We start from the raw sequence: 15,894 nt of genomic DNA on the forward strand, positions 1-15,894 counted from the left end.
GACAAACAAATCACTTCTCAGCTACTTTAAGCAGAATAATCACGAACAACATTCCTAACGAAAATTCACCTTTTTTGTTATCCTGTTAGCTTCTATGAAAGAATCTGCATATTGCCTTAGATGCATATACAATAGAAAATCCTTCTGCCTGAATTATCCCCAGGTCTGCAACAGTACAGATGTAGCGTTACTCATATCAGTGCCACCCTAACTTCAGTAACAATACTGAAAAATATTGCAAGTAGCATCAGCAGCTCAGCTTTATGTTTCATATATTTTTATTTCTGGTGTTTCTTGCATTATAAACAAACTTCATTTCTTGGCAGTAAGTGATTAGAACTCCTCTTCCTGTGTGCAGACATTTTACTATTATTTTGTGGGATTTCTGCTGATTCTTCTTCTCAGTCTTGTACGCCTCCTTTGCCCTTTTTCAGTTACATCTGTGTCTTCTGCTTACTGGAATAATTAGACAATGTTATTTTCCTCTGCTGCACCATACTGTTGTCACCTCTGGGCTACCATCATACTAATTTACCAGTCTGTTCAGATACTTTCTCTCAGTTTCTTCTCCCAAGAGTTTTGTATCTCGCTTCTTTCTTTGTGTGTGTTTTATGTATCTATCAATATATCTATATCTATATTTTTTATATTTTTTTTTTTCAGGAAACAATGGATGTCTGTCAGTGATCTTGCTGATTTATTTGCTACACTGTGCCTTAGTAATGCATGGAAAATGTACCTTCAGTGTTTTTCTTTGGTAAGTGGAGTTTGATTCTCACCTTTGAGGGAAATTGGCTAGGCTTAAAATGGCCCATAAGGTCTAGTTCTTACCTATGAAAATACCAGAACTGGGCCATTATCTTAGTAAAAGGCAGGTAGACAGAACAAGACAGGAAATGAGCTAAAGAAACAAATAATTCAAATTCTACCTAGAGGGAGAATTTGGAAGCTGAATAGAGAAAATCTTTTTAAAGGTTACTGCTCAAAGTAAACCAGCCGTACTGGGTGACGTCAAAATTGGTTTACTATCATGTCACCAATGTGACTTCAGTCGGATTTCAGTAGTGCAAAATGGCAGTTTCATACTATGAAAAACTGAATTGCACAATGTCGAAATCTGCAACAGCGAATGCAAAACAGCATCCGCTGTTGTGAGTTTTGATAGTGTGATGCAGATCGCACTATAGTGGGATCGGGAAATGTACCCTTTCCCTCACTGTAGTACAATCCCAGAGTTTGTATATATAAGTAGCAGGGGGGTATGAGGGGCGCAACCCCCCCACATGGGGGGTGCAGGGGGGTTTGCCCCCCTGTAAACTCATTGTTTACTGTGCAACGCACAGTGATCTTGTTCCCAGAAGTGTGACTGTTGGAAAATGTCAAAGTTGACATTTATAGGCACCACACTTCGATTATTGTTTCATTCGTTAATTTGAATTTTGCAGTTCTGGTTCGGCATAACAGCGATCCGTTGTTGTGCGATCCGGTGATATGATAGTACACCATCAAAAATGTTAAAACAGAATACAAATAAATAGTATGGTACATCTTTTAGACTAAGACAGATACATCAGCTGGCACTTAGCATTTTCTGCTTTACAGTAATATATATATATTTTTACCTTTGTACAGAATCTCCAGTTTGGCCAAGGACAATTGCTATCTTGCAGTTGGGATTCCGAGCTCCTAAAAAGAGAAAAATAAATTTCTGTAATTCACTGTACAGCTTCTTACAAGGAATGTTCAACACTTGTAAAGTGGCATTTGAACACATGTATTAGGTTAAGGCTAAGGGAACTTAAGTAAGAGTTACAGCAATGAGAGGAACTTGGCAGTAACTTAATGGTATAGCAGCTATAACTAAAAAGCGAAGTTCTAAGTGAAAATAGAGAAAAAGAAATTAGATGGAGCGAGGCTATCAGGGACAGAGGAGGTCTATCCAACAGAAGTAGTACAGTGACAGATCCAGGCATTCCAGAAATATGATTTTTGTGAGGACTTGAAGAGGCTGGGTTTGCTGATCTGTCAGATAGAGGTTGGTAGATTTTCCGGACTTTAGCAACATAGCTAGAATATAGGAAGTCACCATTGGGTTAGGGGAGGGAATGATATGGGTCAGGAATTTAACGGAGGAATGAAGTTTTCTATTGGAAGTAAACCAGTGAATGGCATTCCTAATGGATGGTTAGCTGTTTGGGATGTGTAAAGTTCTGCATGTTATTTGGATTTGACAGTAGTTGGGGTAATATGGATATTCAAGCCAACTGGGTTGTTTCAAGGCACTGTAGTAGTGGGTTCTGCTGTTTACACTGGTAGCAAACTTGGCTGTTTTACTGCAGCACTGCTCAAGTTTTGCAAGCTGGACTGAATGCAAAATTTGGAAAGACAGAGCAGCATATATGCTATACATGGGAAGTGAGTAGGAAGTTGTGCATTTATGAGAGCATTTTGTTAAGTAGGATTTTGTCCTATACAGCAGTCCAAGTTTTTGGTTTGTTTTCTTGACTACCTATTGGACATGGAAGTCAAATGATAGATTTTCATCAGTGATGAACCCTATGAGTTTTATGTATGGGAAATACACTCAATGGTGGTGCTTACAGATGCGGTTAGTTTTTACATCAGAGTTTGACTTTGGGTGGATGACTAGTACTAGGTTAGTTGTTTTTTTTTTAGGGTTTAGTACAAGGCTGGACAAGTGAGTCAGGCTTCAATGGAAGTGAAGGAGAGTTGGGTGATGTTTTGAAGCTAAGGGATTGTTTTCGTTGTGCAGATAATGGCTGAATCATCAGCATACTAGATAAGGTCTGAGTTAGTGAAGGCAAGAGGAAGGTTTCTGATGAATGCTGAAAAATTTGGGGCCATGAACTGAACCTTGAGGGACTCCAAATGATTTGGATTTCTGCCTTTTTATACTTATTACTGAGGAAGTATTAAACCATTCTAGGGCTGAGGGAGAGAGAACAAGGGAGCACAGGACAGTAGTTTGCTGTAAGGGACTGTATAAAAAGCTTTTGATAAGTCAAAGAAGACTGATGACACAACAAAATTGTCATTTCTTTGTTTGCGTGTGGTATTAAGGAAAGACAGAAAAGCAGGTTCAGTGCTGCTTTTATGAGTAATATTAAGGAAAGATAGAAAAGCTTTGCCAGTGCTGTGGCAAAAGCAAGAAACAGGGGAGAGGAGGCTACTGTTCAAGTGAAACTTTAGTAGTTGACAGTGGATGCATTTCTCAAGAATCTTAAACAAAGGAGGGAGCACGGCAATGGGAATAAAGTTAGAGAGTTCAGTACAGGGCCCACCACTGTATAATAACAGGACTTAGGGATGTTTCCATGAGGTAATGAAGATGGAGTCCTGTACATATTATCTACTTATAAAGCTGGAGATGAGGTACACAATGGCTTCAGCGTCTACTTTGAAGTATTCTGCAAGAAAGATATCTGGAGTTAGAGTGGTTGGTTTTAGTTTAGTGAGATCCTGCTTTATCGTGGACGTGGGTCCAGACTGGAAAGTGAAGAAGTTAAGAGTTGTTATTAGACAGAGAATTTGTTGATGCAATTGAAATGGAGTTATGTTTAGCATATTCTGTGGTCCCATTGAGGAAATGGTATTAAAGATGCAGGCTATGTTGAAATGAGCTTCAGTGGGTAGGGGGCTGTGGTGGGTAGGTTTCTCACATTTCAAAAGATGACTAATGATTGACCTGAACTTTTTAGGATTTTTAAAGCATAGGTCTTGATAACTGTTAAAGTATTTTTTTTCCAGAGGTGATCGTGGCTTGTATTATATTTCATAGATGATGACAAGATTGGTAGTTTCCAAAAAGCTTTGTTATTTGCATGTCATCAGTTGTTTGCTTATATTAGCCAAGCAGCAGGATTAGATGTAATTCTTTTTTTTTTTTTTTTCTGAGTGGGGCTTGTTGGTTTAGAATAGCTAGAAAGATGCCACAGAAGTGTTGGATAGCATTGTCTAAGGGAAAATAGTTTAATATTCTCAAATTATCCAATGTGAGTGTTGTTGTTGTTGTGTCTTTCGGCTTATCCCGGTTAGGGGTCGCCACAGCGAAACTTCGGTCTACTAATGTTTGGTAGTGGATTTTTACGTGCCGAGTTACCAGCCCTGATGCACAACCTTCAACGAAGGCACACCCATTTACACATGTCTCTACACAGAAGACGCTCTAGCTGGGAATCAAACGGGACAATGTCTTGCTGTGAGGTGACAACGCTACCGCAGCACCACTACCGCGGATTAATAAATGCATTTCCAAACAAAGCTGAATAAGGTGGATTTGGAGAATTTAGGGATTATGTGGGAGACATATGTGAGATGGTGGTCACAAAGAAAGTCTGGCAAAATTCCAAAATGGAAATGTTTTGTGGGTTAGCAGTTAAGATCCATTCTAGGAGTGGTTATGTGCCATTAATTTTCTTGAACTTGGTAGGGGCATTGATTAGTTGGGTGAAGTTGTAAAAGGTAAACGAAGGAGGGGATGGATGTGTAGGATAAGTGGTCAGAGAAAGTCCAATTTACATTAACAACCACTAGGATGATGGTTTAATGGGAAGCCATGAAAGTATACCTTTGATTGTGAATGAGTTTGTTGTGCAGTTAAGTGTTAATGCAAACAGTTACAATGCTATGTGTTTTACTGCTGATGATTTGTAAGGTTGTTGTCTGTAGGAGAAGGGCATTGTCTTGGAATAGAGACTTAGTTGCAAGTTGTTTAAATATATAACTGCCATTGGGGAGTTGGTTGAGTCCATAAATACTGTAGCCCAGTGGGAGTATTTGTTCATTGGAAATGTTTGAGATTAGCCAGGATTCAGTTAGTATGAGAAAATCAGGGCAGTGGATGGGGACCCAGGCATGAGGTGATTCTAGTTTACTGTGTAGATTTCAGGAGATGAGGTGGAATACATTTGAGTGTCATAAGGGGGGTGGGTGGACGAGTGACATGTGGTTAGTGTAACAGGCTTAGAATCAGTAGGTCTAGAGTTGATGCAAATTTTAGACTTGCATCAGGATGAATATCTCCACTGAGAAGAAGTCATATTGCTATAGGGTGAGGTTTATGCTTGCATATACTTTGGAGGAGTGAGGTACTTACTAGAGTTCATGGGAAAGAGATGGACAGATGTTAGAGAATGGTGAAGCAAGTGCATAGGTAAATGAATGATGGGAGGTTGTTAAAGAGTATGGTTTGAGGTCACAGTGATAAGAAGTGGCCATCAATATTTGTAAAAAAAAGAAATGTGAGTGGTTGAGATAAGCATATTAGAGTGAAGAGGGTAATTGAGAAGAGGAGATGTAGCAGAGAAGTTGGATGCTTATTTGAGTCAGAGTAGGCACTGAGGAATCAGGAAGTTATTGCAACAGAAAGGCAGAAAGGAATAGTGGAAGTCAGCAGGGGCAGTGTTTGACAGCTGTGGTTGGACTGAAACATGCAGGCCGTGGTGTGCTGAGTGTACGGTAATGCACAGCTTGGAAGTGTGGATGCTTCAAGTTGAAACAGGGAGAAACTACAGGAAGTATCTGGTGGAAAGGCAGTGTGGGGGGAAGAGTTCTGGTGTAACAATAAAATGTGTAGTAAAATGCCAGGATCATACCTCTCAACTGTCCAGATTTTCACAGAACGCCCAGATTTCTGCCTAATATTTTTGGTCTGTTTCTCATAAAATTGTGGTTTTCTGGTAAATCACTGGCAAATAATTGGGACTAAAATAATAAAATAATGACAGACATTTGAGTTTCAGACTTCATATCCTCCAAAAAGTCATCCTAATGCAAAACCTGTTATAAGAGCAATATTTAAAAAGTGTCCCTATTTTTGGGCTTTTTCCCCCCAATATCTGTGGCTTTGTCCAAATTTCTTGCACTAAGAGTTTGAAAGAGATGGTCAGGATATTGGTAAATTATGGCTGTATGTCTCCAGTATAAAATGGTACGAGAAGAGGAGGTTGGAATATGTAACTGCTTGGTGGTACAGTAATTGCAAAGGGTAAGTGGCCAGGGTTGTTCTCAGGATGAAAATAATAACTGCTGTAATGGGTAAAATTTGTTTGGCTGTGTGGGCAGTAAAGCATAAATGTATGGAACAAGGGCAAGTGGAAATTGGGGTAAGGAAGGGAAGCAAAGCTAAGCCAAGCATAGTGAGACATTCCATAATGAGTTAGCCCAGGATGCTAATCCCAGCATCTGTACTCACAAGCAACAATGACACTGGTATAATCCAGTATGAATGCTGATGTGAACAACAGATGAAATACACAGGGCAGCTGAAACACACCTTTGAAATTATGGAACGGATATTAACAGGACTTCTTCTGTCAGGTATGTTCCTGCAGTGCCACCTATTAAAGACTGTAATGAAAAAGGCAAAAATATATAAGAAAAGGCATTGGACAATGGCCGGGGCACAACAGTGCTAGTGATCATGCATTTGAAAGAAGGTGGTACAAGTGAACTCTGAAGCAAATACTGTACAGCAAATCAACTAATATGTATAACAGAAAACAATAGTGTCCAGGCTGCATTATGACAGGAGCACATTAGGCTAGCAATTACAATGACGTACTGCAATATTGGCAGACCCAAAAGAAAATAGGTGTTTACACTGCCGTGTGAAACAAATACATGCAATCATATGTCTGCACTACGGAAACATTGAAGTATGGCAAAAAAAAAAAAGTCAATGATGTAACAGACTATTAACATCACATAAAATCTTAAAAAACATTAGCCATGCCAACAGAAGCAAATCAGTTATGCATCAGACAAATACATCAAAATTGCTCTTTTATTTAGCTCATTTTCTTTATAATGCACTTTGTAAAACTATAATGTTTATTCCATAAAAGCAGGCATTCCAAAAACACAGGTATTATAACACAATCTAAATCATATGAATGAAACTAATACTAGATGTAATCAACAAAATCAGCAAAACAAAATGAATACCAAATAGAAATACCTGAGTTGAAATCTGAAAGACCTCACATTAGAAGGCTCTATCTGTCAGGCTGCATGATAACTGCAGTACTGGTAACAGCTACATAACTGCATTTGATACGGCATCACAACATTCATGAGACACGTGGTAATAGCCTTCAAACCTTTATAATAAGCCCTAGCATGGTGTGGTTTAAGATATATTATCTTTGTTTAATGGGATCAGTATGATTCAGTGTTGTGCTTCATATCTACATCTATGCTTAAACAAACCTGCTCAATAACAACTGGGGTTTCAATGGGATCTAGAAATCAGATGACCAGTAGTGATGTCATTCTGATAAGCTATACCAGAAGTAATATTTTAGATATTATTTTGAGAAGCTCTTATTGAGACTGAGCATTCTGTATTCTGTCTTGGACCTGACAACAAGAAGGACCATTCACCACATCATCTGCCTTGCTCTATTAAGTAAGTAGAAAATAGTATAATTCTCTTAGATTCAGACAGGAATATAGTGAAGCTTAGTTTAGATACTGTTTCTTTATTTGGACGGCACAAAGGTGCAGCAGTTGCGTTGTTGCCTCACAGCAAGAGGTTCTCCGGTTCGATTCTCGGCCAGGGTGCCTTCTGTGCCGAGTCTGCATGTCCTCCCTGTGTTCGTGTGGGTTTCCTCCGGGTGCTCCGGTTTCCTCCCATATTATAAAGACATGCATCTGGAGCATTTCTCCCTGGGCCTCCACTGAAAATTGGCTTTGTTGCAAGTCAGACTTTCCCGGTAAACAAATATAAAATAAATAATCATTTGTCTGAGCCTGTCCTTCGGTGTTATTTTAAATATTTCCTGTGATTTGAACTCTGATATCACTGTGGATATATACTTAGTATGCTCTTGTTCTTTTATTTATTATTAAATATATTTAAACCTTTCATTGTGTCTGGTCTTTGGGCAGCCACGGTGGGGCAGTGGTTAGCATTGTCGCCTCACAGCAAGAGGTTCTCCGGTTCGATCCTCGGCTGGGGTGCCTTCTGTGCGGAGTCTGCATGTCCTCCCTGTAGTTGCGTGGGTTTCCTCCGGGTGCTCTGGTTTCCTCCCACATCCCAAAGACATGCTGCAGGTGGATTGGATACTCTAAATTGGCCCTAGGTGTGAGTGCGTGTGTGTGCCTTCTGTGGAAGGTTGGGCAACTCGACACTGTAAAACTCTACTGCCACTCATGAGCGGGCAGGTGATCCGCTGTGGCGACCCCTAATTGGGAAAAAGCCGAAAGAAGAAGATTGTGGCTGGTCTTTGTAGAGATATTTAAGTTTTGAGAGTATATGCATATTTATTTGGTGACACTGTGTTGGCCACACATAGTAGCCTTGCTCTTGGTCATACTACCATTTGTATCAATATTAATTTCACTCCGTATACTGGGTACCCTTGTGAGAGCCTTAAGGTAGCTGGCAAGAGTGTCTTGGTGGCAGTCATAACTACCTTATAAATGAAGAAAATAAACTCGGAGGCACACCACGACCATAAACATTGATTTTTATTCCAAAGAAAATAAAATCCAAAGGACCTGGTCAGTAAGCAATTTTGCGTTGATAACAATGCTTCATCAGACTTGTATGACCATTAATGAATGACACCACATTTTATAGTTAATCTCAGACAATTTAAAACCATGCAAACAATAAAAAGCAAACAATTGTCACAAACTCTATTATTTAAAGGTGAAAACACATAAGAAATAAATTCTCTTTCACTTATGAGTGATCTATGAGAGTCTGAGAAAACTTTTATATAATGATAAAAACTTTACCTGCCTAAAGACACACTAACAAATTACTGAAAAAAAATTTATATTTAATAAAACTGTCTATCCCTAAAAATTATATATATGTATGTAGACATGCCTAAAAATACTATCCATAAAAATATATATTCATAAAAATTACTTTAGTCTCTAAACTGAACATTACTCTAGCAGCACTGATGTGCGTCTATGTCTCTTTGAAACAAGAACCAAATACACATTTCTTATTAAAAAACACATACACTTATAACATCAGATGCGGAACTGAAAGTTCAGCTGCAAGTTGTCAAAACTTTTTCAGATGATATAAGAATGTCATTTGGTCTTGATAAATGTGCAGATGCAACCTTTAAAGCAAGAAAACTGCAATACCAGGAAAACATCCGTTTTGGGACAAGAATGTGATATAAAAGAACTCGAGCAAGAAGGAGTATATAAATATTTGGGAATTGAAGGATCAACAATAAAACATGAATAAATGTGAATAAAACTTAGTAAGGAACACTTCAGAAGACTTAAATTAATCCTGAAAACAGCACTGACATCTAGGAACAAATTCCAAGCTATAAACCAATTTGCTCTTCCTATCCTAACTTACAGTTTTGGAGTGATTGACTGGCCCCAAAATGTGTTGGACAGATTAGATAGGAAAACAAGAAGGATGCTTCATGCTCACCAAATGATTTATAAAAATCAGTGCATACCAAGATTGTATATTCCCCATTCCGAAGGAGGGATGAGCCCCCTTGAAAGTGATTATATGTATAGATCTGCAATCGTGGGACTTCACACATATCAGCTGACCTCATAAGACCCAAACGTAGTGAAAGTTTTGAAACATGAGGTGAATAAATGTAAGATGACTTCTCTGCTTAATCTAGCAGAAGCTTATCAGAGTCAAGCAGGAATGGAACTCAAATACCAGAAGTGGATAAAAATCAGGCAGCAACTGAATTTGCCAAAAAACAAAATAAAGAATATAAGGTGAAGGATCAGATGAGAAGGCAAGAAATGTCAAAAAAGCATAAATATAGTTGCAAGTATATAAACTTCTGGAAAAACCTCATGTTGAAACACAGGAATGGTTCAGGAGAGGGGAATTCAAACCAAGAGATGAAAGGTTAATATTGGCAAACCAAGACAGTGGGCTGCGTACACATTGGTTTATAAAGTCCATTGAACATGAGGGGAAAACAGACAAATGTAGGATTTGTAAAACCGAATTGGAAACAGTTGCATACCTCGTTGCTGGTTGCGACATACTAATGGCAGAAGGACTGTATACTGAAAGGCATAATAATGTGGCAAGACTGTTGCACTGGGGATTATACAAACATTATGGTACTGAAGTGGCCAAAAAGCATTGGAAACATGAGTCACAAAGCATCATAAAAAATGAAGAAGTCTATATCACATGGGATCATCCATTACCAACAGTTCAAATAATATATGCTAGAAAACTGGACATAGTAGTCCAAGAAAAGAGGACAAGAGATGCATTGATCATTGAAATTGCCACACTCGGTGACTACAGTGTCTTGAGTACAAAGAGACACAAAGTCATAAAGTATCAGGATCTGCAGGCAGAAACAAGAACAATGTGGAAGAAAGATACCCAGACAGTTCCAATAGTAGTAGGAGCAATGGGGCTTATAAAAAAAAGAATTTACAGTCGTATTTAGATATGTTACCAATACATGCAATTCCATGCAAACTGCAGAAGGAGTCATTACCGGGCACACTGCGGGTACTGCGAAGAGCACTACTGGCTGGCATCAATGAGTGAAACAATACTAATTTCATGCACTTTAATCGTACTTTGACTTTGGAATGGGGTTCATTCTTGTCATGGTATTAGAAACCCAAAAGACTTGGGGAAATTAAAAAATATATATTATAGTGGAAGCCAGTGTGCCGAACAGTCACAGCCCTTAAGGCTAAACAACACACCTGATACACTTGTAATAGGTGACTCTATTGTCAGGCACACTGACGTCCTGCTCACCAGGCTGAACAAGGAGAAGGTCACAGTGAGCTGCCTGTTGGCCACTAGGATCTGCCACATAACACAAGCACTCAGGTCACTCCATGGCAAGAACAAATATGACTCAGTCATTGTCCATGCTGGTGTGAATTACCTGAGACGTACCTCCCTGGACTACATGAAAAGAGACATGAGAAAAAAGAGAGGGGAGCTCTCTGAGCATGTAGCCCAGGCCGGTATGACCCTGACCTTGAGTAGCATCTTACCCTCACCAAGAATGATGCCACAATATGAAGACAAGATGATCAATTTCAACAATTGGCTTAAGTATTGGTGTCATTCAAAGGGGATCCAATGCCTGTCAGCCTGGGATGACATGCTCGACAAGCCACAATGCTTCACTAGGGACGGCTTGCACCTGTTATCCCTGGGCTTTTGGATATTGGCAAAGGCTCTTGCCACACCCATAGTGCCTTTTTTAGGCAAGGCTCAAAAGACAAACCCACCTCCATAAGTATCACAAGGGATAAGAAACTAAGAGTAATGCTACTCAATGCCAGAAGTCTAAACCTCAAGATGCATGCACTCAAAACTCTCCTTAGCATGGAGAACATCAATATCTGTGCAGTAACAGAAACCTGGTTCAAGGCACCCGAGAGCACCCCAGCACTACCAGGTTGTACCTCATACCATGCTTTTCGGCCCCAAAACCTGGACCAAACCACAAAAGGAGGGGGAGTATCAATATTCGTCAAAGATACCCACACCTCCAGGTTAGTGACACAGCACGAAGCATCAGAGACTATCCATGTGCAACTAACAGTGGGTAAAACTGTGTTTCAGTTTATAGCCTGCTACAGACCACCCTCCCAAACCCAGGAACCCCACTCAGCCTTCCTGAGAACACTGGAAAATATGAAGGTCTCTCCAAACACCATTATATTGGGCGACTTCAACTACCCAAACATAGACTGGGAGCATTACTCTAGCTCCAACACACTAGCCCAAAGGTTCCTAGAATTTATACACTCAAATGCTATGGAACAACCTGTTACCACTCCCACAAGAGGAGAAAACATACTGGACCTGATCATCACCAACATGGGGACTCTATGCTCCAGACCAGAAGTGTATCCCTCACTGGTAAGATCAGACCATAAACTAATCTCACTGGATATTCACATACCGACCCCACCCCCTGCCCAGAAAACCACAGTGAAAAACTTCTCTAAAGCAAATTTCACACTCCTCAAAACCGAGGTGGAATCCTTCAAAGCCCCCGGGCCTGTGGAAAATACGGCCCAGATCGCAGAATCCTTTATAAACGCATTCTATGAACACCTTCAGGAATGCATGGATCATGCAATCCCAAATAAAACCAAGACCCAATCCTCCAAAGGCAGACATCCTGTCTGGTGGACCCCAGCCATAAACAAACTATACAACAGAAGGAGGAAGCTACTATATGATAGAGAAAAATCCCAAAAAGGGAAGGCATCTCTGATCAGTATTAGCAAAAAACTACGGGCACTCATAAAATCGTCTAAGGCCAGCTTAGAGAGAAAAATTGCACAGGACACTAAGGATAATCACAAGGATTTCTTTAGTTATGTTAGGTACCTGGGTGGGAATTCCCAGATATGCTCAGAATTAGTCCAAAATGACAAAAATACACTGAACCCACAAACATTGCCAACATCCTAGCTGACAGGTTCAGCGCAAACTTCTCCCCCACTCCCCACCAAAAGGGCAAATATCTATCCCAGCAGAGTGCTGCCCCCCTGACATCACAGATGCTCAGGTAAGAGTCGCCCTCTCCAAAGCAAAAAACACAACATCAATGGGACCAGACGGTGTCCCGGGCTGCGTCCTACATGAACTCCAAAAAGAGCTAAACCCAAACATAAAACTACTGTTCAATCTCAGCCTTACTACAGGATATGTACCCAAAGAGTGGCGTACAGCAACAGTGGTCCCTCTCCACAAAGGTGGTGCCTCAACGGATCCTGGAAACTATCGCCCCATAAGCCTGACTAGCTTGGTCTGCAAAGCTATGGAAAGGATCATCATGGATCTCATAAATAAAGATATTGCAGACCTACAGATACTGGATCCTACCCAGTTCGGCTTTGTTAAGGGCAGATCCTGCCTCTTAAACCTGGTCGAATTCTTTGAAACAGTCGCCAAGGCCATTGACGAGGGGAAGGTGGTCCACACAGCCTACCTGGACCTCGCAAAAGCCTTCGATACAATACCACACTCGGGCATTATAGATAAGCTCACCAGCTTAAATATAAACCCTTATGTCACTAGATGGGTTGCAAACTGGCTCAAGGACAGAACCCACATGGTTAGAATTGCTGGAGCCATGTCAGACTCCAAACCAATTACAAGCGGCATCCCACAAGGCTCAGTCCTGGAACCTCTCTTGTTCGGTATATATTTCTCGGAGGTACAGGCCAACACGGAAGGACTGTGACTGACCAAGTTCGCAGATGACTGCAAACTGGGCACCATAATAGACTCTCCAGCCGACACAAGCATCCTCCAAAACGGCCTCATAGAAACAGACAACTGGTGCCAGAGCCATGGCCTCAAGCTAAACGCCAAAAAGTGTATAGTCATCCCCTTTGGCAAAAACAAAGTGCCCACAAATTGCCACATATGTGGTGATCCATTAAGTATGGAAGAAGTAATTAGGGACCTGGGGACCCAAGTTGATAGCAATCTCTCATTTGAAAACCACATGCCCAAAGTGGTTAGAAAAACATTTTATATAGCCCACCTAATCATGAAGGGATTCACATCTAGATCAGGGGAGGTCATCGTGCCTCTTTACTCATCCCTCCATCAGGCCCATAATTGAGTGCAATGCCCCTTTTGGGATGTACCTTACCAGACACCTGCAGCAACTGGAAAGACCCCAAAAGTACCTCACCAAGAGGATCAAAGGGCTCAAACCGATGCCATATGCTGCCCGGATAAAGAAACTCCAGCTCTACTCAGTGGCATACTGCCTGCTCAGAGGCGATCTGTGCCTGACGTATAAAGCCATGTCCAACCCGGAATTAATGGACATGCTGCACCTCAGAAAATCCAAATCCCATCGAGCTACGTGCTCAAGAGACTTGAACCTCAGCACTGAAATAAATAGGACATGCTGGAGGGCCAGATTCATAACCCAGAGGCTCCCTTCACTCTGGAATAAAATCCCAGTCCAGGTTAGGCAGAGTCCCTCACTGTCTCTCTTCAAGAGGAATCTTGATGAGTGGATGGGAGATCGTCGGTTTACCCCGCGTATCACTTCTGTGTCACTGTTAGACAGAGGCACAGTATACTAACCTCGAAAAAGGGCATAGCAAAATTAATTTAAAATGGGTGTCGAAAGCCAAACACACTCTGGCTAGGCTTATAAATGCCCTAGGGCAGATAGCCTAGTATGAACCTATGAACCTATAATCATAAAGTAGCAGAAAGTATACTAAGAATTATGCCAACATGGAAATGGAAAAAAGATAGGGAAGACTGCAATTAGCAGTGCAGAGAATAGGCAAGAGCAGGCTGGAATTTAGTGGAGGAAGCTGACAAAGGGACCAAGGTATTGGATGCAAATAATTAGAGAATGAAAGGTAATAGAATGGCATGAGTCTAAGAAGATGTTTGAAATGTAGGCTAGAGATTGCCTTTCCTGTCAGGAACTGATATCAGAGTTTAGAAAAACAGAAAGGGATAGTGGAATCCCTAGATAAACATCTGCACTGGTTGAGTTTTCATTTGAATCAAACACAGAAGCTGCTGTTAAAAAAGGTTAATTAATAGGGCATATAAAGTATTGCATGATAACTGTAGGAATCAATCACAGGATGTCAGAAAAGATTGGGAAGAGAGATAAGCAATTCACAAAAACAATGGGAGGACACATGTATGGGTCCTAAATATGCAACAAACTCTAGATTTAGGATTTTTGCTTGAAATGTTTGCATAGGTTCTTTTATACATCAAGCAGACTTCAAAGAATTTTTCCTCAGGTAGTAACAAATGGAGGTGTGATGAGGAAGAAAGAGGTAACTGGGTGCATAAGATTTTGCAGTGTAATGAGTTGTCAGAGTTTAAAAATCCCCTACAGAATACTATGTCAGGAATACTGGGCGGGCAAATAAGTGCAACTGCGGAAATTATTATTTTTTTTTTAGCTGGGATAAATGATCTGGATTGCCTAGACTTAGTAAGGCCTTGTTAAGTTTAATTTTGGTGGCTGCCAAAAAAGCAATTACTAGAAATCAAAGTCTAAACAAACAGTACTTAAATAGCAAATATTGTAAAAGAGATGAAGAACATGAAGTGGGATCTTTAGAAAAGGGTAGGAGCAATTTACATAGAAAAATGTAAATTGTGGTAATAATACATGCAGAAAAATGTTTTAGAGGAGAAATGGGGTTTAAGAAAAGGCAGGAATTGAACATTTTGTGTAATGTTAGATTAATTATATTGTATAGAAGAATATATGTGCTGTATAATGTTTGTAAATATGAACTTTTTTGTATAGTTTGCTTACTTTTGTATGAATGTAAGTTTGCCTATGTCACAACAGGTAATTCAATAAAAGTGTTTTATTGTATACAAGAATGTATGTGATGTATAATGTCTGTAAATGTGAATTTGTTAATATAGTTTGTTCACTTTTGGATAAATGTAAGTTTGCCTATGTTACAAGAGATAATTCAATAAATGTTTTAGCAGGCTACTGTTATTCAAAAATCTTTTGGGAAGTAGTGGTTTATATTTTACTGTGATGTGCAATATTTATTTTTTACTAGCAATTGCTACTTAATTAGATAACTTTTTTCTGGAGGTATTATGAGAAATCCAAACCACAAGTCACAAACATCAGATTAGACAAGTCAGACTCATCAAAATATAAGCACCCTGAAACTGTGAGTAATATCTGAAAGAAAGGGTACCTGACAAATCTTCGAACACTCAAAATTTCGAACGTTACATGGTCAAGACCAAACGTTCGAGATTTTGAGTGATCGAAGATAGACTTTCAACGGCGTCATACGGTGCAGATAGGGAGAATTTCCCTTTTCTGTACTGAAGTGCGGTCTTGAAGTTGGTATATTTAAGTAGGGGGGTGTGGGGGTGCATGG

At 40.0% G+C, this 15,894-nt stretch overlaps 1 protein-coding gene across 1 annotated transcript in view; it reads right to left on the reverse strand.

The window, feature by feature from the left end:
• Nucleotides 1-15,894, reverse strand: part of ACAD11 (acyl-CoA dehydrogenase family member 11) — a 1,831,981-nt gene that overhangs the window by 437,180 nt on the left and 1,378,907 nt on the right. The window contains exon 14 of the mRNA XM_044061525.1: nt 1,623-1,686. Within this exon, the coding sequence (XP_043917460.1) occupies nt 1,623-1,686 (64 nt within the window). The remainder of the gene's footprint in view (nt 1-1,622; nt 1,687-15,894) is intronic.

Source organism: Protopterus annectens, chromosome 2.part0 (genome assembly GCF_019279795.1).
Source record: "Protopterus annectens isolate FY-2018-M chromosome 2.part0, PAN1.0, whole genome shotgun sequence".
In the NCBI taxonomy this organism is placed as follows: Eukaryota; Metazoa; Chordata; order Ceratodontiformes; family Protopteridae; genus Protopterus; species Protopterus annectens.